Source organism: Equus przewalskii, chromosome 22 (genome assembly GCF_037783145.1).
Source record: "Equus przewalskii isolate Varuska chromosome 22, EquPr2, whole genome shotgun sequence".
Taxonomy (NCBI): Eukaryota; Metazoa; Chordata; class Mammalia; order Perissodactyla; family Equidae; genus Equus; species Equus przewalskii.
In genome coordinates this window covers 27,835,849-27,863,232 of record NC_091852.1, presented here as the reverse complement: position 1 = coordinate 27,863,232, position 27,384 = coordinate 27,835,849, and the positions used below count along the sequence as shown (strand labels likewise).

The following is a 27,384-nucleotide window of genomic DNA, read 5'->3' as shown; positions in this document are numbered from 1 at the left end:
GGGAGGTAAAATGAGAGAGAGCGGAGGAGAGAGATGTAACTTTTTAATTATTAGTTGCTTTCTGCAAAGAAATAATAGAAAGGAAAATGAAAATTAAAAAAAACAAACTTTTAATTGAAGAACACCGTTGTAAGCCTAACAATTCCTTGATTATATAGGTTAAAAGGCCTATCACTTCCTTGGCAAAATGAATTACAAAGAAACTCATTGCTATGATATATCCTGAAAAATATTTTATATATATAATTTTGTTCTAAGCATTGTCAGAAAAACCAATTAGAATGTAATTAAAAATAGTGTACTATCCACTAAATACATATAATTCCTGAATGTTTTTGTACTCAATACTAACTTTAACATGAGCTATTTTAACAAATTGATTTAATAATAAAAATAATGATAATTGCATTAGCTAACATTTATTGGGCATTTTTCCACATCTCTTTCATTAATCATCCCATGGAAAGATCATCCCAAAGAACATCAAACGAAACAGATCTTATTCATTTTATCATCATCCTCTCTTCAAAAATAACAGTATTGTGCTCTTACCAATTAAAAGGCACCGTGGGACATGGAACATGTTGAGGTCAGAAGATGCTATCTTCTTGCAAAGAGTATACAGTTAATTGGAAAAACAGAGTGTTCAATTTTATTAGCTATTAAAATTAAAAGCACCACTAATATAAATTCTTGACACATTATCTAGAATTATCTTTGTGGAGTTAAGTAGACAATTTGAAAATAGAATTGTTTAGTGTGTCCCCTAAAAGGATACTTATTGATTATGCATTGATTAATAAACTAATGAGAACCTGCTAAAATTTTAATATTTAGGCATGTCATTATATTACATATATGTAGTTACACATATGATTTGTAGTTGTGGTAATTTTTGAAGAATCTGGATGTCACCATAAAACCTGTAGGTTAGATTAGCATTCACACAGAGTGAACACTTCGAAATATTTAGCCATGCAATAGACAGTGTAGATCCCCCCTTTTTTTTTTTTTACCACATCAGTAATGAGATTTTACTTTATTGCATTAGACAACACGTTGTAAAAGTCTTAGTGCAGTTATAAGCTTTAATAGTCTCAGAACCGGAAATGTTACAAATGTACAGGAAAAGTCATTTTGCGCTTGTCTAGTTTGTGAACTTTGAGCTGTTAAATTTTTAATTTTAATTTTGTTTTGGTTAGCATTTGCCGTTGTATTGGTTTTCTAGGGCTGCCATAACAAAGGGCCGCAAACTGGGTGGCTTAAACGACAGACATTTATGGTCCCGCAGTTCGAGAGCCTAGAAATCCAAGCTGTCAGCAGGGTTGGCTCCTTCTGAGGGCTATGAGGGCAGGATCTGTTCCAGGCGTCTCTCCTTGGCTTGTGGATGGCCATGTTCTCCCTGTGTCTTCACATTGTCTTCCCTCTGTATGTGTCCGTGTCCAGATTTCTTCTTCTTATGAGGATACCAATCAACTGGATTAGAGCCCATTTTGATGACCTCATTTTAATTTGATTGTCTCTGTGAAGACCCCATCTACAAATGAGGTCACATTCTGAAATTCAGGGGGTTAGGACGTAAGCATGAGAACTTTCATGGGAACACAATTCAACCCCTAATAGCCATCTTGGTCTATTTTGCTTTTTTTCCCTCGACCGTGGCTTGGAAGGTTGTATAGGAGTTGCAGTCAGAAACTTGCTAGCGCTGCACTTTTGAGCCAGAAACTGGTTACTCCTCTGAACCTCAGTTTTCTTATCTGCACATGAAGAAATCCTACTTTGAGGGGCTTTTGTGAGATTAGATAGCTACGAGAGGAGTGGCGTTCTTGTATAATTAGGTTAACTTGAAATCCAGCCTTTGCTTCACACCAATTTTACATGTTAGGAAGGTTATTTTTTTCTGGGTCTCATTTTCCTCATCTCTAAAACAGGAAAAAGAATGTTTGCCTTGCAGAAGCACATTGTGTAGAATTTTAAATGAGCTCCATGAATATTAGCTAAGTCAGAAATTCTTCTCAAAAAACATTGTGTAAATGGTAAAGGATGACAGCATTTGCTCTTTTCTTCCTTCTTTGTTGCTTCTGTGTAATATCCCCAAATTTATGGACCGTTCATTCTAGGATTACTCCCAGGTTATTTTATTTTTCTTTAAAATATGGTGAGATTTTAGATCTGTAGGACCTTACAAATAGAGCTTTTTTTTTCGGTCTTAAACAAAATGACATCAGATACCAAAGGCTAATTTGTGTTTCATGTGTAGTGTCAGCTCCTCCCATCCTGAGTTCACAAGAAAATTCAGTCCTAATGCCCTAAGGCATCTGTTGTGTGTAATGAATTCATTTCTGTCCTGTGCATCTAGAATGGTACTAGCTTTTACCATCCTTGGGAGAATTGAAAAAAGAATCACTCAAATTATATTCTGCAGGGCATAATTATCTCATGGAACCCCAGTTGAGAAAGGCTGGATAAATTTTGTGTTCTTTTTAATGACAGTGGACAAAAGCTTCTTTCATTAAAATCCTTCCTGCATCCATGATTTTACTGTGCTTTTGTTGCTCGCTGATTTTGATGAGGTAGGGAGGAGGCAGCCATTATTTCATTTCACACAGATGGAAGTTGAGCATGAAGATGTCAGGAATTGTCTCCAGAGCCTTCTTGAAATAAGATAATGACAAAGTGGGGAATGCAACACCCGTTCAGCCCAACCACTAGACTACTCCTGTGGGATCAAGGTTTTGAATTATAAAATGGATGTCATGTGTTTTATATAGATTTTGATCCCAAAGAAATCAGATTTGTCTAATGTTATTGAGAACAAAATTGGGATTATATTATCATGGCATGTCATTTGAATAAACATTTTTGGAATGCAGTGTGATGACTTATTATTACCTAATTTACTAATATCCAATAGACAGCCACTGCTATCTGCATAATTCCAAACTTTTTTCTATTAAGACATTCGAGTTTTGTATATACAATTTGGGAGATACTGACTCAGACTTCATCTCTGCTTTTCCTGTTGATGGCTTAAAATTGAGTGTCCTGCAGAACAGACTCAGCTTGCCTTGAAGGCCTACTGCAAACTGGCTTTGCCCACACCTTAATTCCTTCTCATACCAAAACTATGGTGACTATACAGTGACCAATCTGTTGCTTCCTGAAAATGTTTGAACATATCAACCTCTAAATCTTATGCTTATTATTTAAGTGCCTTTTACTCTTCTCAAATCAAGATTTTACATATTCTTCAAGATCTCAAATACTGTCAATTTCACGACATGTTTTTTGTCCACTAAGATCGTATTTTCCTCTTCTAAACATATATGGATGTTGATTGTTTGATCCATTTATTTGCTTCCTGACTCACATTATCATGCTTTTCTAATTTTCACATTCCTATGTTTACAGCCAAGCAGCAAATTCCTTAGAGGCATTGCCCTTGTCTAATCTTCTTTGTGTTTGTCAGGTATTAGCAGGATGGGGATACAGAGAGTTGACATTCAATAAATATTTGTTTATAGATTCTTTGGAACTGTATTTTAACTCTTTGACTTGATCATTAAACAAATTTCTTCCTAACGATCATATGTAAAGAAAAAAAAGAAAAAGAAAAAAAAGAAAACAAGTGCTTCTGAAATCAGGTTATTATTTTGAGCGTTTTTACTGCCTTTCACTTGTTTATATGTATACTTTGGAAAGTCCTATACATGAAGTAAGCTTGAAGATTGGACAGTAATTTCTTATTAAGACTAAAACTCTAGGGCTTTACAAAATCTGCCCTTGAATAGCCCAGCACTGTGCCCTTCAAAGAAAATACGGTCAGTGTAGCTAACTGGTAGACCCAGCTGACGCTGTGTCCCACCATTGGCGCTACCATCACCATCACCTGTGAGTTGGGAAAAACTGCAGATGAGTTTGCTGCAATTTTTGATGCGTCCTACAAAATAAGCTTGTCCTGTACATATTATATATATATCCTTTCACATAAGTCATGAGTATTTAACAAGGTTTTCAAAAAAATCTGTTGTGGATACTACTGGAGATGAGGACAATAAACAATTAACAACAAATAAATTACTTATATGATATGTCGATGGTAATACGTGTTATAAAATTGAGCAGTTAGGGAAACTGAGGCAGAGAAGGGGACTGCTTTGGCCAAGGTGAATAAGAAAGTGAGTACTAAAGCTGGTCTGGTCGCTGCCCCTTTCCTTGGACTACACCGCTTCTCCTGGACCCAGGGGCCCCTTTTCTTTCTCCGTGTGGTTTCCTTCATCATGTTTCAGTATTTCTTCCTCCTGCTTGGAACTGAAAGGCTACGTCTGATCCTGACTACTGGAAGCCATAAGTCTTTAGATTCTCAGTGCTTTGGGCTGGTCACTTACTTTTTCTGCCTTCTGACAATGTTTCCAAGAGAATTAGAGCTCAGTTCTAATTTATGTGTAACTTTGACTTATGTTATTCTTGGTTTTTTTTTTCCTTTTTTGAGGAAGATTTGCCCTGAACTAATATCTGCTGCCAATCCTCCTCTTTTTTCTGAGGGAGTCTGGCCCTGAGCTAACATCTGTGCCCATCTTCTTCTACTTTATATGTGGGACGCCTGCCGCAGCATGGGTTGACAAGAGGTGTGTAGGTTCGCACCAGGGATCTGAACTGGCGAACCCGGGGCTGCCAAAGTGGAACGTGTGAACTTAACCGCCGTGCCACCAGGCTGGCCCAACTTAGTTTATTCTTAGTGACCAGTTTTTAAAATTTTCTTCAAAATGCTTTGTGGGGTGGTGGGTGGTTACTAAGCTAAAGTATGCACTGACAAACAGTTTCTAAAAAAACTAAAGTTTTCTCAGCAGAAATTTTTAAAATTTTCATTGCAGCAATCAAATATTCAATTTTATGAATATACCACAATTTATTTATTTAGTCTGATATTGATGACCATTTAGGTTATTTCTAGTTTATACCTCTTTTTTATAGTAACATTGATGTTAATGTCCAGTCTATAACTAGCAATGAAACTGCTGGATGATAGGGTAGGTGTATATTTGGTTTTACTAAATACTTTTTCAAAGGAATTTTACCAATTTGCACTCCCCTCGGGAGTATATGAGTGTTGATTTGTTCTACAACCTTGCCAATTTGTGGTGGTGTTCAATTTCTAATTTTAAATATTTTGGTGTGTAGCAGTTTCTCAGTGGGATATTAATTTGCATTTATCCAACTACTAACATTGTTGAACACCTTTTCATATGTTTGGTGGGCATTTGGATATTCTCTTTGTGAATTGCCTGTTCAAGGATTTTATCTCCACCCCCTCCCCTCAAAAGACAGACAATACAATAAAAAGCGGATAGTGTCAGGCCTGTGGTGGATATATGTTTTCACATATCTTCTTCCACTTTGTGCATTGATCATTCTTAACAATGTCTTTGGATGAGCAGATATTTTTATTTAATTCCAATTTATCAATCTTTATTGTTATTACTTTGTCCTGTTTCAGAACTCTTTGGCTGTCTTAAGGTTATGTAGATATTTTTCTGTTATTTTTCTTTAAGATTTATTGTCTATCTTTTATATTTAGGTCTATAGTTCATTTGGAAGTGATTTTGTGTATGGTGTGAGGTAGGAGGTCGACTTTCTTTTTTGGTAGAAGATTAGCCCTGAGCTAACTACTGCCAATCCTCTTCTTTTTGCTGAGGAAGACTGGCCCTGAGCTAACATCCATACCCGTCTTCCTCTATTTTATACATGGGATGCCTACCACAGCATGGCTTTTGCCATGTGGTGCCGTGTCCACACCCGGGATCCAAACCGGTGAACTCCGGGCCACTGAGAAGCAGTACACTCGAACTTAACTGCCGTGCCACCGGGCCAGCCCCTCGACATATGTTTCTATTCGTATAGATATCCACTTGACTCAGTACTAGTAATTGAAAAAATTATTCTTTCCCACTTCATTATGAGTACACAGTTGTTTATAAATCAACTGCCTTGATATAGCTGGATATGTTTCTAGACTTATTCTGCTTCACTGGTCTGTTTGTCCTTGAGTCGATACTTCACTATCTTAATTTTTGTGGCTTTATATTAAGTGTTGGTAACTGACAGTGTTTCCTTTAATGGGCAGTCTTCAATTTTTGTTCCTCATAAGATTGTCTTGGCTATTCTTGGTTCTTTGTACTTCCTTATAAATTCTAAAGTCAGTTTTTCTATTTCTCAAGAAAAACCTATTGAAATTTATATTGGGATTACTGTGAATTCATAGATCAATTTGGGAAAAATTGACATCTTTATGATAATGAGTTTCAAACCATGAGCATATTATGACCATCCATTTATTTAAGTCATATTTAACTTATTACTAATGCTATGTAATTTTCTGCATAAAAATATTGTCAACTTTTATTACATTTATTTCTATAATTGAAAATATTGTTGATGTTATAAATAGCACATTTAAATATATTTATTTTCTATTTGATTGTTGTTACTATATAATGCAGCTGACTTTTTATATTGACTCTATATTCAGCAGCCTTGCTAAATTCACTTATCAGTTTTAATAGTCAGCATGTCTGCTCACTTTTTCCCACATTCTAGGGCACTAGTCAAGTTGACTAGCTCTTGTCCAGGGATAGGCACATCCATCATGCTGTCAGAAACTGGCCTGAGGAGCACACACTGAATGTTCAAAATGTCATTCCTTTAAAAAGCTTTGGTGAAAATTTCCCTGCTTTTAGATTATTAACCTAACTGGAATTGTGGGCTCTATCCCTGGGCAGAAACTGCTTAAGGAAAACAACATCTATGGAGATAAAATATTATGCTAACTACTACCTGTCAGTATACTTGGTGAGATCAGTTGAGATCTCAGACACATACATCACTTCACTTATATCACCAGGAAGGAACATCATGCTGGGTGGTTTTAGCCACTGGTTAAAGATATTTTAGAAGAATTTCACTCTCTCTGAGTTATGTGGCAGAAAATATTTATAATTGGAACAAGGGGCAAAGAGGCACGAACAGTTCTGACTTACTGATTTTCCTAAATCACAGAACAATACACTACTTAAAAAATCTGAATGCTAATCACGGTGATTTTACTGGTTGATTGTTGTCAAAAGAGGACCAAATTCATTCAGATGCAGCCAGAAGAAGCCACGTCGCCTACCTGAGTATTTAAAGTGGGTAAAGTACTGAAGAAAACATACATTTAAAAAAACCTTTGTTTTGTAGTAGATGAGATAAATATTTAATCCCTTGATGTCATTAGCTTTCTCTATATACTAAACCATCCCAAAACTTAGTACTTTAACCCAACACACAGTTATTTATCTCATGGTTCTCTGGGTCAGTGGTTTGGGCCCGACTCAGCTGGGTGGTCTTGCTGTTGTGAGCCATGCTCGGCTGATCTTTGCTGGGCTTGCTCATGAATCTCTGGTCAGCTGCCAGGTCCTCTGGGGAATGACTGGTCCATGGTGACTCAGCTGGGTAGCTCATCTTTATTCCACGTGGTCTCTCATCCTCCACCAGGCTAGTTTGGGCTTATTCAAATGGTGGTGGTGATGGAGAACACGAGATTAGTAAGTGTGGAAGAGTGCATGCAAGGCTGCTTTCTGAAGTTTCTTGGGCGTCTTGAGGCTCAGGTGAGAATGCACACAGTGTTGCTTCTGCCCTATTCTGTTGGCCAAGGTGAGTGGTAACACCAAACAGAGAGGGAATTAACTCTTCTTAATGTGCAGGGTAAGGTGGCATTTTTTAGTCACTTTCTGTACCCACCATATAAGGAACTATGCATACACGTGGTGTATTTTTTGTGTGTGTGTGAGGAAGATTGGCCCTGAGCTAACATCGTGCCAATCTTCCTCTGTTTTGTATGTGGGATGCTGCCACAGCCTGGATTGATGAGCAGTGTGTAGGTCTGCACCCAGGAACTCACGAATCCCTGGCCACTGAAGCAGTGCGTGAACCCAATCACTACACCACCAGGCCGGCCCCTCTATAATGTATTTTTAAGACAGAGGTTAAATACTGGTAGTTCCAAGTCTATTTAGGTATCTAATGAGAAAAAGTAAAGAATTAAATAACTTCAGGTTGGGATGTTAAAAACCTCACTTTAATGATGGAGGAAATGCTGGCATGAAGACTAAAGGATGAAATGTAAAAGATAACTAAGACTGAAAAGCTAATTTGAGAAGCTATCCAGCAATTGACTCACAGTAGGACCTAGCTTCTAAATCCCCAAAGAAAGGATTTTTGAATTATTGGAGAGGCCATGTTTTGTACTGGTCTGAATGCCAGTGTACTACTAGGTATTAATATCAATGCTAACATTACAGGGTTTAAAGGAGTCAAAACAAGACTTTGATGTCCCAAACTTCAGAAACTTCTTTTTTTAAGTATGTGTAGAAAGGCTTTCCAGAATCACAGATTTAAAAGTGTGACCACAGAGATCCGGTGTGCCCACCGTTTCTTTGTACATGAAAGCATATTTTTTTTAGTTTTCAGGAACGCAAATGAGAAAGAACTACATCAGGTACTTTACTTTTCAAGTAGAAATTCTAAAGCATGTTAAACTGCTCTATGGGAGAGCCCTGGGACGAAGAAGAAATCCGTTTGGTTTTTTAGGGCCTGTTGCTATATAGGAACAGAGAACGACAATTTAAAACCTTAAAAAGCAGCACGTTATTTCTGATTGTTTTAAGCAGAATTGGGAAGAGAGATTGCCATAGGATCCTTGAAAAGTGAAACTGGGAAACTTAAAGAGTCAAAGGCTTCACCACATAGTACAATGGCTATGTCCAAATAAATGGATTGGAAATGTCTATAGAGACTCAGAGCAGGGTGGGTGGTGCTGGGAGAATTGCAATTTGAAAACCATTGGCACACAGCCACTGCAGAAGTCGTCTAAATATAAATCAGACCCTGTCACTCCATAGCATAAAGCCCTCCAGTGTCTTCCCATGGCTTTTCAAATGAAACCCAGTCTCTCCAGTGTGGCCTATAGACCCTGTGCAATCTGGGTCCATCCTGTTTTCCCAGCCTGCTGCATGCCACTCTCTGCCTGCCTCGCTGGGCTCCAGCCACACCAAGCTTGTTCCTGCCTCTGAGCCTCTGCCTTGGGTGGTCTGTCCCTTAGCCTGGAAAGCTCTTCTGCACAGTGTCTTGTCATTCAAGGTCAGGCTCACACCCTACCTCTTCAGGGCCCTTCTCTGCCACCCTATCTAAAGCCTCCTTTCTCCCTTTCCACTGACCAGTTACTCTCTACCCCTTTGCCTTAAAACTTGAGTGTTTAAAGAAATTATTTGTATTTTTCTATCTCCTCACACCAGAATGTATCAGTGACCTTGTTGTCCCGTGCAGTGTCAAGGCTCTTATACCTACCACCCTGCTTGGTATTCAAGAATATTCATGGAGCAAAAGAATGAAGGAATTCATTTTTAAAACAAAAACACAGTTGATGTGTAAAGTTATTCTAGTTCAGCGAGATGGTTCACAATTATAAAATGAAGACATTGTATGAAAATCTCAAAAAACAACACTGTCTTTTCTCCTCTGTGTTACATCATGTTGACATCAGCTGTCACATAGAGCCTTTAACATTTGGTTATGACAGCAAGTGTTTGACTCCAGAAGGGGGTTGGTAGACAAATCAGTAAAAGTGCCCCTTTTTCTCTATTGTTACCTGAAATAATGTGAAAAAAGTCCAAACTGCAGAGAATCTAGGGCAGTGGACCTCCAGTGATTTGTGTGGCCTAGGAAAAAGTTGTAGAACTTCTATTTCTGTTTATTTAATTAATTTATTTTTTGTGAGGAAGATTGGCTCTGAGCTAACGTCTGTGCCAATCTTCCTCTATTTTATGTGGGATGCCACCACAGTGTGGCTTGACAAGTGGTGCTATGTCTGCGCCCCGGAACCAAACTTGTGAACCTAGGGCTGCCGAAGCGGAATGTGCAAACTTAACCACTACGCCACTGGGCTGGCCCCAATTTCTGTTTATTGTTTATCTCATTTTTAAAAGTTCTAAGTTTGTGTGTTTGCCAGTATATTTACTTCATCAGTACTATGGTAGGAATATATAATATATAAATATATATTTCACATGGATTTTTAAACATGCACTATATTTGTGTCTCGTCTGTATGCACCCTATTTATGTTTGGGATGAATGCACCAATCTAAAGTGCAAAGTGTGAAAATGATAAAGATTTATGCTATGAATAGTTTTGACCCTAGTGACAGTTGCTGTGGGAGGAAGTGAGAACATTTTCTAAAAGTATAGCTTTTCAGAAGTTTTTTACAAGGTAAAATAATAATACATCATGGTTAAATCTATGTCTTCAAAATATTAAAGGAAACATCCTAAAGGAAAGGGTCAGTCTATTCAGTTTGTGATGGAAACATCACGGGACATACTACGAAAAATAGAGAAGTTGCTCAAGAGCTGGCATTTTAATTTGGAGCTTGCTCTTCCACCAAATAATTTGGTATCCTATCCCCTCCCACCCCAACCGCTGTCCATCCATGTCTGCCTGCCAGCTTCGCAACCTGCTCACTCCCCAGGCTTGCTTCTACTTCTGTTAGTAACTGGCCACTCCTGTACCTTGGAATGTAAAAATCTGCATTTCAGAAGACCTCCATGATGATGTCTAAATCCAGCAGAGACGTTTGGTTGATATTATTATTTGGCATTTCCTTTTCTTTTAGTTGTGTGGGACATTTACTTAAGATTACGATTGGTATGTGGAAAATTTGGTATTGAGAAAGTTATTACATCTAGTTTGCAAGTAGGCTTTTAATGACTTTAAACTCCTTTTTTGATATCTGTACTGTGTCTTTTGTTTGAGTATTTTATAGAAGTATAATAAAAATGACAGTATTTTATGAAGCCTTTTTCTGGAGGTCTCAAATATATTTTCTAAAAGAGTGACTATGGGAAAAATATTTTTTTCATTGCTAGTCTGACATCTTGATATGGGAAATGCATAGTGCTTTTATTGCTAAAGGAAATTTTTGTACTTTATTATCAAATCACTTTGTATTGCCACTGCTTTTGAAAAGTAACCATTGTGTGTCTTCATTTCTCCTTTCTATACGGCCGTGTTGCCCTCAGCAACTTTATAATAAAGTGCACTCAGGCCGGCATCTTTCTGTGTAGGTAACTGTCCTGTGTAACTCTGGGAATTCACCATCTAATACATTCCTACCTATTCCTAATTAGTCAACAGGGATCTTGCTAAAATTTAAACAACAGAGAAAATAACCTCTATAAAAAAGAACTTGATGGTAATATACAAAATAAATATGCCTTAAGGTGGTATAAACATGTGTCTGCATGTTATTAATTCAATTACTAACATGTGAGAATTTAAAAAATCTATTTCTGGTTAATCGTTTCTACTTCCAAACACACCTATAAACTCTTTAACTCTAATATACTCAAGTACATAATAAAGTACATAATAATGGGTTATGCAGTTAAAGATTGACCCTTTGGAATTTTTGACTCATGGGATAAACTTTCATTTGTGAATTATTTACCCCTCTAGGACAATAACTCTCAAACACTTTAATCCAGTGAGATCCTCTCATTCTTCCTTGCTACACCCCACTTTTAAGGTTTTCTTCCCCCTTCATTTCGACCAATCCTTATGTTGTCTCTCTGCCAATTAAAGGAGAGACATTTTCTTTATGTTGCTCATTTTAGAATTAATCATGACTTCACCTAAGCTAAGTATCTCCATTATAGTAAGTCAGGAATGCTATACAAGATATAAAATGGGTCTGGGTTCTGAACCCTTCTCTGAGACTAACTAGATGTGTATCCTGAGGTTATTCTTTTTAAAAAGATTTGAAGATTTATTATTATATTATATATATTATATTAATAAATTACATCAAATTTAGCATTGAAATTTATATGTTTCAAACATATACAAAAATATAGTGACAAGTATAATGAATCTTCCTGTTCGCATTAAGATTCAACAATCAAGTCTTGGCCAATCTTGTTTCATCTATATCTTCACTTAATCTTGTTTTAATAAGAGTATTTTGAGTTAAATCCCTCACATAATCTGTAAATATTATCCTGAGGTTATCAATTCCATATGTCCTTTCACTTCATTCATTGTCTGCCAAATGAGGGGGTTGCCCAAGATAATCTGTAATTTTTTTCTGATTTTTATCAATCTATGGTTTCATTCAAGAAGGGTAGACTAACAATAAAGGAGAGTGCAATATAACTGAATATAAGGAATGTGCAGGGTGGGAGAGGAGAGTAAATACTGAATATCTACGATGAATATTTCTTCCCTCTACCTTTCTTTAGGTTATATTTCTATTTGGTTTAATAACCATTTATTTGATTTCTCCACACAGAACCTAGTCTCTCTACCATGTGTGTTCATAGATTTTCAGAGAGACATGGGATTAGTCATGAGGACAACACCAGGAAAGCAAATAGAATATTTTTTAATTCCACGTTCCCCAGCCATTCATGATGGTCTCTCACCATTCTACTTTCTATCTCTGTTGCTGGATGGGATTTGAAAGAACATTCCTTGGAATTGAGTATTCCTATCCTGGGACTGTTCCCTCCCAGAAGAGATAAGCTCCCATCATGAGAGATGGGAATCATGTCCATCCACTGACAGACATCAGTGAGATGTCTGCTCCATTTAACAGATTCATTCTTTTAATTGGTGACAGTATTTATGCCACCTAAGCCTGTGAACTGAACTTCCCATAAGGCAAGCCAACTTTGGTTCTAGCTTAGGACAAAAAGGGAAATTTGGGAGTCATCCATAGTGTTTTGACTTCCGTGCCCAGAAATTCAAATCTGTTTTGAGTTTATGTACTAAAACTGCACGAGAAACACCTAGAATTTTGTGGGTTTAGAAGACAATGTGCTAGAAACAGACCTTGAAAATCCCCATTTTTTAATTTTAAATTTTCCTCAACATTAATGAACTATCCTAGGACAATATTTCCCAACTTTAGCACTGTTGACATTTCGGTATGGATAATTCTTTGTTGTGGGGGGCTGTAGTGTGCCTTGTAAGATATTTAGGACATCCCTGTCCTCTGCCCCTTAGATGCCATTAGCATTGCCCTTAAACTCCCCTTATTTTGTGACAACAAAAAAACGTCTCCAGACATTGCCAGAGTCCCCTGGGAAGGGGGCAAAATCATTCTCAGTTAAGAACTGCTGGTCCGGAGCTTTGATCGCTCGGAGGATGAAGTCATAGATATAACACCTGTGAGTAGGCAAAATTGGATTCCACTGAGCTCTAGTAATGAAGTATTTAAAAATGATTAAAAGGCGCTTCATTTTGTTTTTAAAATATTCTCAAGGAAAAAAGTAATCAGTGCTAAAAGGAATGGGAAGTTCTCCACAAATTTAAAAATTTACTTTTCATAGTAAGTAGATAGCATATATCATGTATTGCTAGATTTCTCTTCCACTATGTGTTGATGGACACTAAACAAATAAAATCAACATGGTAATAACTAGTACCTTATTAACTATAGTATATTGTAAAAGCTAATTGTATTTTAAACAAAAGCATATTTTGTGTGCATTAAAAAGAAACACCCTTTTGATTTTTAAGGAAAATGACAAAGAAAATCAAGTATAGTGAGTTAAGAATGATGGTTGCACATCTGTTTAAAACTGCCCAAAGATTAAAATAGTAGAATTCAGGTTCTGTCATTTGGGTGGGAAGTGGCTGGGTTGCATGTCTGTCTATACGTTGTGAGATTGATCAGTTTCTCACTTCTAAAACGTCTTTTTGGAAGAATGGAAAAAATAGCAGAGTCCCAAAGCATGTTAAATAGGTTTGTACTTTAGTTTTCACTAGCACAATGTAAAACCAGATAGTTATCACGTGCAACAATCATTTAAAGAAATTAGATGCTATGTCTAAAGCTATCCTACTTTTCAAATCAAACTTAGTTTTATTTGTAGGGGAAAAAGAAAAGGTGGGCAGGAAGATGAGATTTTTTCCCTGTCTATTAATTTCTCTTGGCATTCTCATTTTTGCTTCCTGAAGGAGAAAGAAACGATCAAAGTTAATAATGTCATTTTGCCATTTGTGAAAGTAACTGATATTTATGTGTGCCTCAAATGCAAAGTTATTTGAAATCTTATAGATAGAGAGATGCTATCAATAGTAATTTGGAAAGTGAATCATACTGTATAAAGCTCAGACAGTTGGCTTTTCTATGTATTAAAACTAAACATATAAAGAACCTTTTATGGTATCCACATTGATAGGTATTGTTTTACTCTTCAGTTATTCTTACAATTCAGTTTATTTCTTCGAAGAATTATTGTGTGCTTACTTACAGTCACCCTTGGTGTCTTCATATTAAGTCATAGCCTAAGCCAAAAATGAGATGATTGAGTTATTACTTTGTATTTATATGTCATGTTTCATAAACTCCCTCTTGTTTTTTTTTTTAATTTATTGTCATGAAAGCGTATTTAGGGCAAAATATAGAAAAAAATTAGAGTTTTTGGTATGATGTGCTATTATGTGAAAGAGTATCATTTTAAGATTTGAGTTTCTCTCATACTAATAATTGCTTATATTCTTTAGATTTGAATACTTTATACAGAGGTGTATTGGGTGTGCAGTTATTTTCCACTGTTTTATTTAATTTAATAATCTCCTTCTATTGCCCTTCTTTTCCTCAGCAATATTTTCCATGATTGACACAGGGGTTTTCGGTGCTGCATGTAATATTTAAGAATATGTTTCCCAAATTCCTCACTGATATTAATTAATTGAGTGCAGCCATTTTATAAAAACTATACAAATTATTTCACGTGAATGTGTAGAAATATGCTTGTCTTTCCCGTCTATGGAATGTGGTGTGTCTTTGCTGGCAGAAGTTCCGATTTCTGTTATATCCCAAACAGGGACTTTTATTAGTGAGAAACATAACTCTTCTAGCTATGATATGAAACACCGATTTTTCCTTTTACTAACAAATACTTCTATTTTGGACATTTTCCAGTGGTCCATTTGACCACTTATTGATCCTCCCTTTACATTCAATGAAATAATTTAAAAAAATGAAACAATTTTTTTTGACAAGGGTAAGGGACAGGGATGGGGAAGTGAGTGACCCAAAGGTTAAGTGGATTTCCTCACATAACACCATGAATCTTTAGAGTCTTAATTGTTGGGAAGCCAAGGACTTCTCACTTCATTGTTTCAGTCTACAACCCAGAAAACCTAGACCTTGTTAATAGCTATGCTGTTGAGTGCTGTTGAAACATGTAGCTATAGTCTGTGCTGTCCAAAAGGGCAGCTGCTGGCCACACATGGCGATTTAAATGTAAATTAAATTTAAATACAATCAAATGCTTACTTCCTGTTTTCACTAGCTATGTTTAAAAGTGGTCAATTGTTAGTGCAGATAAAGAACATTTCTCTCCTGCAGAAAGTTTTATTGACCAGCTCTGGAGGATACTTGTCCTAGACCATGATAAAATATTTAGGGGGCTATCTTCTCTTGGAAAATCCTCATGAATAAGTGAAATGGTGAAAGTTTATTTTTGTTTTCTTTTTTCTTTGCGTGTCCTTGTGTTGTCACTGTGTGCTGAGGGCACAGAGAATTCACAGGGTGCCCTCAGGAGTCTCCACCATGCTTGCTATGAACGCCAGGCCCTTCTACTCCTTCTAGCTGCAACCACAGCAGCCTGCTTTCGTCAGTTTTACAAATAGCAGTTTCCTGGTAGCCCATCTTGTATGCAAGTGATCGGTCACATTAAATGATTGGAAATCTGTGTTAGACAATTTATAGAGGCCTGATTGGTTTGGGAGGTTGATGAAAAGAAGTCACAGCATTTGGGGACTTTCTCCTTACCCCACCATCTCTCCAACTTAAAGGATATAAGCTCAGGTTAAATAGCATTATGATATTATTGCTTCTAAGATGTCTAGAATTGAGAGTATGGGGTTGTTATAAGACAGACAGAAGCAAAATGTTTAGAGATAAACAGTGATATCCAGTTTTCTAGTGACAGCACTAATTTTTGTTTTTAAGTTCTTATGGAGATTTTTTTCCTGTGAGGAAGATTGGCCCTGAGCTAACATCTGTTGCCAATCTTCCTCTTTTTGCTTGAGAAAGATTGTCACTGAGCTGACATCTGTGCCAATCTTCCTCTATTTTATGTGGGATGCCACCACAGTGTGGCTTGACAAGTGGTGCTAGGTCCATGGTCGAGATCCGAACCGGTGAACAAGGGCTGCCAAAGTGGAATGTGCGAACTTAACTACTACGCCGCCAGGCTGGCCCCTGGAGATTTTTTTGTTTTAATGCTTAATTCTTTCCCTTTCTGTCCCTCTTTTCAGAATAATGATTTGATCCTTTCACTTCCTCCTTGGGTGACCAATGCTATTTTTTAAAATTATTTTTAAAGTTATGATCTCATGGATTTTAGTATGTTGCGCTTTAGTTCCTTGCAGTTATTCTTTTTGCCACTCAGATTTTCTACATTTGGCTGATGGGAGCCTCATCACCTTGGCTTCTGTTTTGGATATAATCTAGTCGTTCCAGAAATCTTCCTTGCTTCCTGGTATGACAAGATGTTCCACACTCGTTTTGTGCATTTCCTACATAAAACCTGCAACCACTCATTTCTCTAAGGGACTGTTAGGATATTTTTAAAAGATGAAATCTCCATTTTGCCTTTTTTTCTTTTATTTTAACACAATCTACAGAAATGCGTACCAACAATACAGAAAGCTAAAAAAAAAATCCTTCAGCATTCATATTAATTTGAATATGGGTATACATATTACAGAAAAGGGTTGCAACGTTAAATTGAAGAGAAAGAGTTGGCTAGGGGTCAGCATATGTGATCACTTGAAGCAGTGATTTGTGCAGACTTTTGGGCAAGGGTACTTTTTGTCGTTCCATTTCAAATTATATTGCATCCACTGGCCCTCTGAACTGTTAGCTTCTCTAACCACACGTGTACGTAAATACAAAAGTAGATACTCAGCTATCTGGAAATCAACAAAATTATTGTTTCTTAAGATTTTTGTGCTGTGAGAAATAAACAACCAGAGAGTTTTAAAATTTATTTTATTTTGAACTGATCTAGATGGTTTAGTTTTATCCGCATGTCCCAGTTAATGAAAGGGCAAGGCAAATAAAAATCACACAGTGAGTTAGCCTCTGCTGAGGGCTATTGGACAAATGCAGAGTAATTTGTGATGTAAGCTAAACCATGGTACTTTTACTATCTCTGAATCCCTTGTCTTGCTCTTCTCATTGCAGTGCTTGGCAATCCTTTCTCGAGGCTAATGGAAACTACTTGTAATAGTCACTCAGCTTCATTATTTTCACTGTTAATGTTTCCTTAAAAATCCATTTCCCATATTTCTAAAATTGAAATTCCACCTTACTGATATGCAAGCCAGCATTTCCCTCTTGGCAATGTTTCTATGTAATAAACAAGGTACGCAGTGGAGATTGGCTGGAATGAACATCTGGAATAGGCTTTATCTTCACACCTCCGATCTCCTGTTTCCGTATCTTGGCCAAGGGCATAGCCCCTTTAAGCATAAATATGTACGTCTGTATCTGTGTTCATGTCTAGGTCCCTGTCAGTGTTCCGGGTCCAGAGGTAACATTTGTAGGTTCATTTGGAAGAATTTGGTCTTCTTATGCTACTTCAGTCGAGTACGGGGAAAAAGCCCAATCACCTCTTCCCTGAGAGAGCATTTCATACATCTCCATCTCTGTGATCGCACCGAGTCATTATGTAGCAGTTGGCTCTGATACGCTTGCACAGACACAAATTGAGTCCGACAGGACTGATGTCTCCTGGACTTTGCTGTCATTTGAAATGCTGGCATGAGGACAGGAGCGGTGAAAGGGGGAGGGTGCCAGAGCTGGTTCCTATAGCACTTTTCCTATGAAGTTTTGAGAATTTTAACATTTGATAGCTATGAACTGCTTGATAAGTTGTTTTCCAGATGAGATTGATAACAATGGCTGATCTGGAGCAGCTGGCTAGCTTTTGGTTTCAAGTAAATGCGTTTCAATGTGCAACTTGCTTCTTCATGCCACCCACAAATCTGTTAAAAAGGAAAAAATAAGGCTATCTAGTGGAATGGTAATTAGAATGATTTCCCCCCTTCTTTTTAGTTTTATCTTTCCTCATTCAAACCACTCATGCATAGTAATGAAAAAGATAATATCTTTAAAAACTTTTTACTCTCATGCTCCAGCTCAGTTTCAGAAAAGACACACTGTAGTATCTGCGTTACAATACTTTTTAAAAGTACAAGTTATTTTAGTGGATTAGGTTATTTCTGGATATCTCTAGTATTTCCTGTCAAGAATGTTGTATGTGTTGCAAATATGCCAATAAACAAAACTTAAAGGTGTGCTCTTTCATTTTGCAGAAGAATTCTAATTGTCATTCTCAAGTTCTTCTCGCAGTGATAGAGGAAGCAATAGCGTTCAATATTCTCTCTCTCTCTCAAGGGCCTACTCTGTAAGATGCTGTGATAGATTTATTGAAGGCTCTATAGGAACAATTATTTATCACCTGAAGAGTCATACTTCACATTATTGCTTGGAGCCAGTCATCGCTTCCCTTCTTTTCCATTCCCACCAGGGCCACCATCAGTCTTATGGTCTGTGTTACTTTTCACCTGCGACTCCTGCTATGGCCTAATAGTATTCTCTAAATCATCCCATATTCAGCTGTCAGTTAATCTTCCCAAAGCTTACTCCCATATTGTTCCTCTGCTCCAAAACATTAAACAGCTCTCATTGTGGTTTGCTGAATAAAGACTGGTTGACTTAGATTGGCATCCATGGCTTTCTGTGACATATTTTTTTTAAAGGCCTGAGCCATTTTCTTTGGCCTCATCTTGTTTTGATTTCCTAATGGAGCCATCACACCAACCCAGTGGTCTCAGTGTGGTCCCTGGACCAGCTGCATCAGCATCATCCAGAAACTTGTTAGAAATGCAGATTCTTGGACTCCACCAAGATCTACGAAACTACAAACTCTAGGGGTGCTTCCCCACTGTTTTAGCAAGCCTTCCAGATGGTTCTGATGTGAATAGACATTTGGGCAGCCCTGCTCCACGCTAACCAGGCAATTCACCTTTTCCAAAGTTCCTTGCCCTGCCTTTGCAAAGAATTCCTGGAATGCCATTCCCTCTTGGTAAAATCATCCTATCCTCCAAGGGCCAGTTTGAGAGGTTGCCTTTTCCATAATGCCATTCCTGATCCTATCTTGTATCTCATTATTTGGTTTTCCTTCCTGGCACTGATCACTTATTAACTTGACTAGTCATCTCACTTATCTGTTTTATTTTCCCTATGAAACTGGAAACTCACAGAGGATGTAATCTGACTCATTTTTTACCTCGCGACACTTTGTGCTAAGTGGCATTTCTGATGTCTTGCACCCAGTAGGCTCTCTAAAAATAGTTTGTGGCTTATTGATTTTACATAAAAGATTGAGAAAACTAAGCCATTGCCCAGGAGACATATAAAAATCCTGTGAAATCAAAGAGGCTCATGCTAACTATTGTTTTGACTTATTGATGCCAAACTAGACTTAAACATTGATGTGTCTTCAGGGAAGAAGCCAAATGTGCTAGTGTAAAAAATTCTAACCTCTATTATTTAGCTGGAGAAGTTGAATTATCCCTGTCATTTCACCTGGTGCCAAGAAAGCAGCTTCCATTATTCTGTCAATAACAGACTTTTATCCTGTGTGGTGGAGCTTCTCCTAAATCTTTCTTATAGCATCGGAGTGCTTTCTTCCATCAATGTATTCTTGTAGTGTTTCATAAGAAGTGACAGTTTCTTCTCAGAGAGCGTTGCCCAAAAGGTGGCATAAGCAGAGAGTGAAATTCAAGGTAGTTGGCTTTAGGATGGCCTGAAAATGGGAACAAGATATGCTAGGGTGCCACATTTTACGAACCAAGTTATTTGCTTGCTAATACCTAATACAGAGGCATCTTGGTTACAATTTGTCATGTGTTTACAATGGATTGTGTCTCTCATGCTGATTGTGATGGAACAAGGGGAAAAGAGTGAGAAATCTAAGAGTCCTTCTGTTTTCTTCCCTTTCTTTTCTCTTCCTCTCCCCTTCAGGCTCTGAAAGTGTTCCAGCTGAAATTTCAGATCGGACAGACTCGCTGCGGCTTCAGAGGCAGTGATTCCAAGCTGCCAGCGCATGCTGCTGCCAAGCTGCAGGATGGTGCACGTAGCCAGGCCGCTGCTGCTGCTCCTCGCTGTCTTCCTCCGCGCGGATGCTGAGAGTAAGCCATTCTCCCCTGCTTTAGGGGGCTGTGACCATAATGAGCAGTTTTGTTTGCAGTTGGCACCAGGCTCGGGGCCTCTGAATACGTTTCCTTTGGATGTAAATCCTGAAACACTGTGGGATCCTCCTTGGCTACCAGCCAGCCTTTGAAAGAGATTATTGATGTGACTTCCTTACCGTTTCCTCCCTCTCTTAATGCCCCTTTTTTGTGCATCTAACTGCTCCTACTGTTTTGTCTTTCTCTCTCTCTTTTTTTTTTTGGTACTCTTACCAGCCTGGTGGCAGAGATTTTATGAGAGCAATGACATAAACTCTAACTGGGGTTAACCAGTTGGTGTTGCCAATAAGTAAACATTGCTCAGACTCATTAGAAATTTCTTTAGTTTTGTGGATATTTCTATGTTTAGAAAAATGCGCAATGTCACATTGAGCCCAATTAAACTTCCAAGCCCCTTGTAGCTGTCAGAGCAGCTGTTCTAATGTACTGTTTCCGACAGCTGTCGTCGACTACAGTATTCAAACAAATCAAGCAGAACTGACAACTTTGTGCCTGGATGAAGGGTGTGGAAGTGTGAAGAGAATTTTGTGGAATACAGACACCAAAGTTTGGATTATTGGACTCAATTTATAAAACTGAGATTGTGGTCAATTAGCTTGCCGATTAATGAGAAGATCATGTCTCCTTCATCATTAGGAAATCATTAAGTCTACCTTGTTTGCATGTGTTTCTTTTCCCTTCTGTCCAGTGGACTTTTGGAAGAGAGAGTACTGGAAAAAGTCATGTCTCCCGCTTGTGCTCACCGACATGTCTGGTTCCTGGGTAGTGGCGTAGCTCAGATGAGATTTGGCCATTCTCTTTGGGAGTCCCCTGGCAGTATTAAAATGTGTAACATCTGCAGTCATTAACTTTTCCCTCCACTGACTATTTCAGTGAGATTAAATTTGATTCATGTTAAGGATGTTTCAAAGACAAAGATCCTGTGTCCTGTTGGCCCCTACCTATTAATTGCATTTTACAAGAATTTCCGCAATGGCAGCCAATTTCTTTGTTTAAATAGGGACTTGTTTTCTAAAGAGAGCTTTCCAGGAGCGAAAGGAATAATGTTAGTAATAGGATACATATGGAACATGCATGTTTTAAGCACAACATTCTCTAGTTAATAATGTATATAGTCTTCTAATTAGCACTTGGGAGTGTGGGTTTAAGGTGAAGCCAAGAAATTTCTAGTACAATGCCAGCAAATAATTAACTGAGAAAAGGCTCAAATGAAAGATGCTTGTGTTATTTTAAAGCCGTTTATGTCAAAATCAATTTTAAAGTTAAAAATCTAAATTTAGTTTATTAAAGAAATCAAGCATATGACTTTAGTTTTCTCTTTTGGCCAGAGTCAAAAAGTAAGTTGTTTTACGATTGCTAATTTCTGGCAAATGCATATTAAGACCCTGGGAATCCACTTCAGTATCAGATCACACTTAGAGGTTTTCTTAGAGTTACTAGACATAATTATCATATATCCATGAAATTATCCTTCCAGATAAGTAAAAATGTTCTACTGAGCAGCTGTGCTTTTGCTTAATTCTCTGGTGGTAAGTGACAGATAGATGTCAAGAATTTAGGAACAAGTACTTTTAAAATTATGTTTTAAAACAATCTATATTACAGGTGATAATCACCACCCCCTCCTTCTCCTGCTCCTTGCTTTCTCCCTTTGCCTCTCCTTCTTTTTCATCACACTTCCTATATGAAAGAGTCTTAAAAAAATAACAAAAGCTTGAGTTAGCTATTTTTAGTTAAATTAAAATATTTACCATTTATATATCAGCTTTCAACCTCAAGATGTAATCTGAGAAAGAATCCATTCTCTCTCACTCTTCCCATCGCAGCTAAAAAGGGACAGGCTTATTCCTTGCCAAATTAATTTTGTTTAATTTTGCCTTTGTCCACTCAGCCTTGATTTAGTATATTTTCCTTTACCAGATTCATTTGGCGTTGTTGAATAGCATGTGTAACCTGAGCATTCCTGGTAAAAGAGGAAAAATTAGCCATATTTTTTTAGGTATATTTTAAAAGAAGTAAGAGAATCCCTTAATAATCTACTGGAGGATATTCGTGGTACATGAAAGCACACGGTAGAGTTGGAGATACAATTTTAGTCACTAAGAATGTGTAAAGAACAATTGATGAAATAGGATCTTGATGTAACCTGTTAAATTGTGCTGTTGCCTTCTCTTAAAACACTGAAAAATCAAGACATAAGTGGCACTGAAGAAAAATTTGGTTTCCTCACCATCATATAAAGCTAATATTTCTCAGGGTTCCATTTCCTGGACCACTGGTTTGTCTCCCTATGCTTTCATTAGTACACCTGGCCATATTCGTTTTTCCTTTTACCTAACGGTGTTTTGTATTCATACAAGGGATGACGAGTTAAATTTCAAAATTTAATGTAGCTTGTTGGAAGCGTTTGTGATCTATGTAATACTTAAAAGAAAATTTTTTTTCTCTTTTGAAGAAGAAGACTATATGGGGGTGGGGAATGGGAAGAAGCCGCTTTAGCTGACCTTGTTAATTTAATGTGTTCACCTCACTGCCTTTTGAAATGATTAACTCCAAAGAACCAAGGAATCAGGATTATGACCTGCTGTGTGGAATGCCACAGCAAAGTGCTGGGTGTGATGTTGCATTAAGTAGAAGAGCTTTTGTGAGCCTTGGTTCAAACCCAGGTTGAAAAATTGTGATAATATCCCTTTAGCAGAAAATTATAGTCTCTGCCATTACTGATTTAAAATGCCCTACAGATCCCCACCATGATTTTAAAAGGCTAGATGTGTGCATGGATCTTGTTTCTTTTCATTCCTATGTCTTGAATGCTTGAAATGATTTTGCTTGTTGTCTCTTGAATGCATGTCCACTTTGAAGAGCTGTGGTCTCAGGGAAGAGTCAAGTGTGACTTCTGTTTGAGCACTAGGAGTGGCTCTTCGTCATGCCCAGCCAACCAGTTTTCTGTAGTGGTCTAATGGAGGCGAATTCTGTGATAATATGCATGCAAATTCAGGATGAATTTAGATTACATTTGTGTAAACCTGGGGCGAATATTTTTCTTTCGGCTGAGTCTTCATAATAGTTGCTGTTAATATTTTGTAGCTTTAGTTTGCTATTTACCTGTCATTTATTGTTTTTGTTTTTTAACTAGATGCAGGCCAACAACCTGCTGTTAGCACGTTTTTTCATCAAACCAGTTTCACTTTAAAGAAATCGCTTACAGCTTACTGGTACATTCTAGAGCTGAGTTTACGCTTGGCCACTATAATTGGACCTGAGTATTTACTGGATCTTCTTTAGAAACACAGTTCTTGGTAGTTTAATTCCTCAAATGGTTTAGTTCATCCGTTTTCTATTGCTTTTTGCCGCTTTTCTGTCTTGGATGGCGAACATTCCCTCTCTCTCCTTCCTTATTGTTAAGGAATCTTCGTGTAGTTCCTGTCTACTCACTATGTAGTAGTTCCCCTGTATCCGCGGTTTTGCTTTGCGTGGTTTCAGTTACCTGCGATCAACCATGATTTGAAAATATTAAATGGAAAATTCCAGAAATAAACAATTCATAAGTTCTAATTTTTGTGCTGTTCTGAGGTAGTGTTATGAAATCTCACGTGGTCCTGCCTCGTTCTGCCAGGGACATGAATCATCCCTTTGTTGGATCCCCAACCATTGACATTGTCTGCCCCTGACATCCAACCATTGACATCATCATGGCTTGATGATTTCCTTCTGACATGTCGTCAGAAGGCCAATAATAGCCTAACCACTACATCACACTCACTTCGTCTCATCACATAGGCGTTATATCATCTCACATCATCATAAGAAGATGGGTGAGTACAATACAATCAGATATTTTGAGAGAGAGGTAGAGATCACATTCACATAACTTTTATTACAGTATATTGTTATAATTGTTCTATTTTATAATTGTTGTTAATCTCATACTGTGCCTAATTTATCAATTAAACTTTATCATATGTATGTATGTATGGGAAAAAACAGTATATATAGGGTTCAGTACTATCTGCGATTTTAGGCATCCACTGGGGGTCTTGGATAAGGGGGGACTGCTGTATTTCTGTCCTATGTGAAAACAATTAGGTTTGTTTTCTCCCTTGGGTGTTATATCACTATATCCAGTGGAACTTGTCTATTTCTCTAGTATTAGAGAATAGAGTGACATCTCTACTGTAAAATAACCATTTCGTCCTTCTGTATTTTCTGATGGGCAGAATAAGGTAATGGTTAAGAAAGTGAGCTCTGCAGCCAGAGTCTGGTTTTAAGTTGTGGCTGTCCTTTTGTAATCTGGAGCACGATACATCCTGTTCTTTGCCTCAGTTTCCCTATCTTTAAGATATGGATGATGGTAATGATGATGGTGGTGTAGGATAGGACTTACTCTTGGGTTTTGTGAGGATGAAATGAGTTAATGTAAAAGACAGATCAGCAAGATGACTTATGCTAGGTGTTTAATAAATATTAGCTGTTATCACATTATTATTCAAAAGCATTCAGCCAACATTTTTATTGAGCACTTGTATTAGCTACTATATCCAAATTCTTTTATTTAGCTATAGACTCTCAAAATTTGGGTGATTGATAAACCAGGTTTCTTGGCAGTATGTTGAAGTCCCCAGCTTGCTTCTCTGTACGGTCCTATACATAGGAGATTCTGATGAACTCTTGTCCCAGGAATTAAACTGAAGATCAAAATGGGAAAATATGAAGCATATCTGCTTTAGTCAAGTTTAAGAAAAAGCTCCCTGGGGGCCAGCCCATTGGTGTAGGGGTTAAGTTCTCACTCTCTGCTTTGGTGGCCCAGGGTTTGTGGGTTCAGATCTTGGCGTGGACCAAGCACCACTCATCAAGCCATGCTGTGGTGGCATCCCACATAAAATAGAGGGAGACTGGCACAGATGGTAGCTCAGCAGCAATCTTCCTCAAGCAAAAAGTGGAAGATTGGCCATAGATGGTAGCTCAGGGCTGATCTTCCTCACCAAAAATAAAAAAAGGAAAAAAGGCAAAAAGCTCCCCTCTCAGAATTACCAGTTTAAAATTAATTTGGCTTGGTTCTAATGGATAATGGAAAGTGTTCCCATCTTTCTCTTCCGTTGCTTCTTGTAATGCATTTTCTTGAGCTGCTCAAAGGAAGAGCAATAGATATTTACCATAAGCAGCTACAGTGATATATGAACTGGGGGTGGAGGTAAGCATAGTAAGGAAGAGAGTGAGTAGCTTTTGATATGGCTAGAAATTATTCTGTAAGAAAAATGATTGGATTGAAGGGCAGGATCAATGATTCCTTCTGCATTTTGCAGAAATGGCTTCTGAGAAGTAGCCTAAGTCAAATAGTTAGACTTTCCAAAATAAAGTTAGGAATAGAAAGACTGTCTTTCTTATGTCATCAAGTGCATACCTCCCAGCAGACAGGGCCATTTCGCACTGAGAACATTCATAATCTCATTGAACATGTCTTTTTGTTTTTATTTTAGATTATACATGTTTGGGTATTTATTTATTTATATCACAAACCATTTAACCATCTTTTAAAAGGCACATAGCTTGGGATGATGAAAATGTTCTAAAATTAGGTTGAGGTGATGGTATTAATTGAGTATAAACATACTAAATGTCTTCAGATTGTATACTTTAAAAGGATGAACTGTATGGTATGTGAGTTAGATCACACGAAAACTATTTAAAGAAGAAAATATGAATTTCCATTTAGCCCAGCTCTTTGGCTGGCTTTCCTTTGGTATACACAGCCTGAAAGGTAAGTGTGCTGGTTTCTTCAGACCAGTTAGAATGACATGCTCATTGAGCAGAGCAGGGAGAAAGCCAGTCCACTTCATGCTTATCAATGCCTTCCTCATTTTTCTTTTCTCTGAATTTGGAGGTGTGGCAAAATGAAAACCTTGCTTCTCTCTCCTCCCTCCTCCCCTCACTCTAAAGGAGGTAAATTAGCAGCATCCAGCTGTCTGCTGCAAGAAAAATGTTCCAGCTCTTTGACTGATTCTTTAGCCCCATTGCGGAGTTTTCTGTGGCTTTCTGAATTAATTGCTCCCAGCAGAGCTGTACCTACCTAGTAAAGTTAAGAATATGTCACAAAATCAACAAATGTGTATACTTCAAAGCATTTTATTGGGTATAGAGGGGCTGACTTTTTTTTTAATCTGAAGTGTGACATATTGGTTATTTCTGATCTCTGTTTGTAATGAAACTCTAAGCTCAAAGGATGGAACAGTGTCTATAGTATTTGTGAATTACTGCTTGTTATTGCTAATAGCCTGGTGGTATATGATTAATCATTTCCTCATTTATTTCCCTTCACATTCTTAGTTTCTTTAATTTTCCTCACTTAGTTACTATTTCAAATAACCTTGATTTGTTTGCGAGCTCCCACTCTCCTGCCCATGTTATCCTGCTTTGGTTAATTCAGAAGACCCTCAACCAGCAGCCATCTTGAAATAAAGAGTCAAAGAGAAAAGTACTGGTGGTTGGGTGGAAACCAATTCTCTTACCTATAATTTTGTCTTTTCACTTTTCCTCAGTTTGCTTTAGCTTCATTTATTTATTCACCAAACTAGTGTGTGTATATGTGTGTGTGTGTCCTTGTGTGCACACCTGTTTCATGAAATGCTTTGTGGAAAATGGTGGAGATATAAAGACTTAAAGAAGTATGGTCCCATAGCAGCTTGTAGTGTACCTTCAGAATTCATAGCTCACTTTTCAGAACTCTCTCAGGCAGTATTCTTAGACTTTATCTCTGGGCACAAAGTAGCGCTTAAGAATATGGACTCAGGGGCTGACCCGTGGCTGAGTGGTTAAGTTTGCACACTCCACTTTGGCGGTGGTCCATTTCTAGCAGAACTAGAATATACAACTATGGAGGAGGAGGAGAAGAAGAAGAAGAAGAAGAAGAAGAAGAAGAAGAAGAAGAAGAAGAAGAAGAAGAAGAAAGAAGAGGATTGACAACAGATGTTAGCTGTTGCCAATCTTCTTTTCTTTCTTCTTCTCCCCAAAGCC

General features: G+C 37.6%; 1 protein-coding gene across 50 annotated transcripts in view; it reads left to right on the top strand.

Annotated features, from left to right (window-relative positions):
* The window catches only part of PTPRD (protein tyrosine phosphatase receptor type D), a 2,079,533-nt gene that overhangs the window by 1,673,845 nt on the left and 378,304 nt on the right, over nucleotides 1-27,384 (top strand). For all 50 annotated transcript variants that reach the window (XM_070590645.1, XM_070590643.1, XM_070590639.1 and 47 more), the window contains one exon: nucleotides 20,147-20,313. In XM_070590645.1, coding sequence (XP_070446746.1) covers nucleotides 20,229-20,313 — 85 coding nt within the window. In that variant the 5' untranslated portion in view covers nucleotides 20,147-20,228. The remainder of the gene's footprint in view (nucleotides 1-20,146; nucleotides 20,314-27,384) is intronic.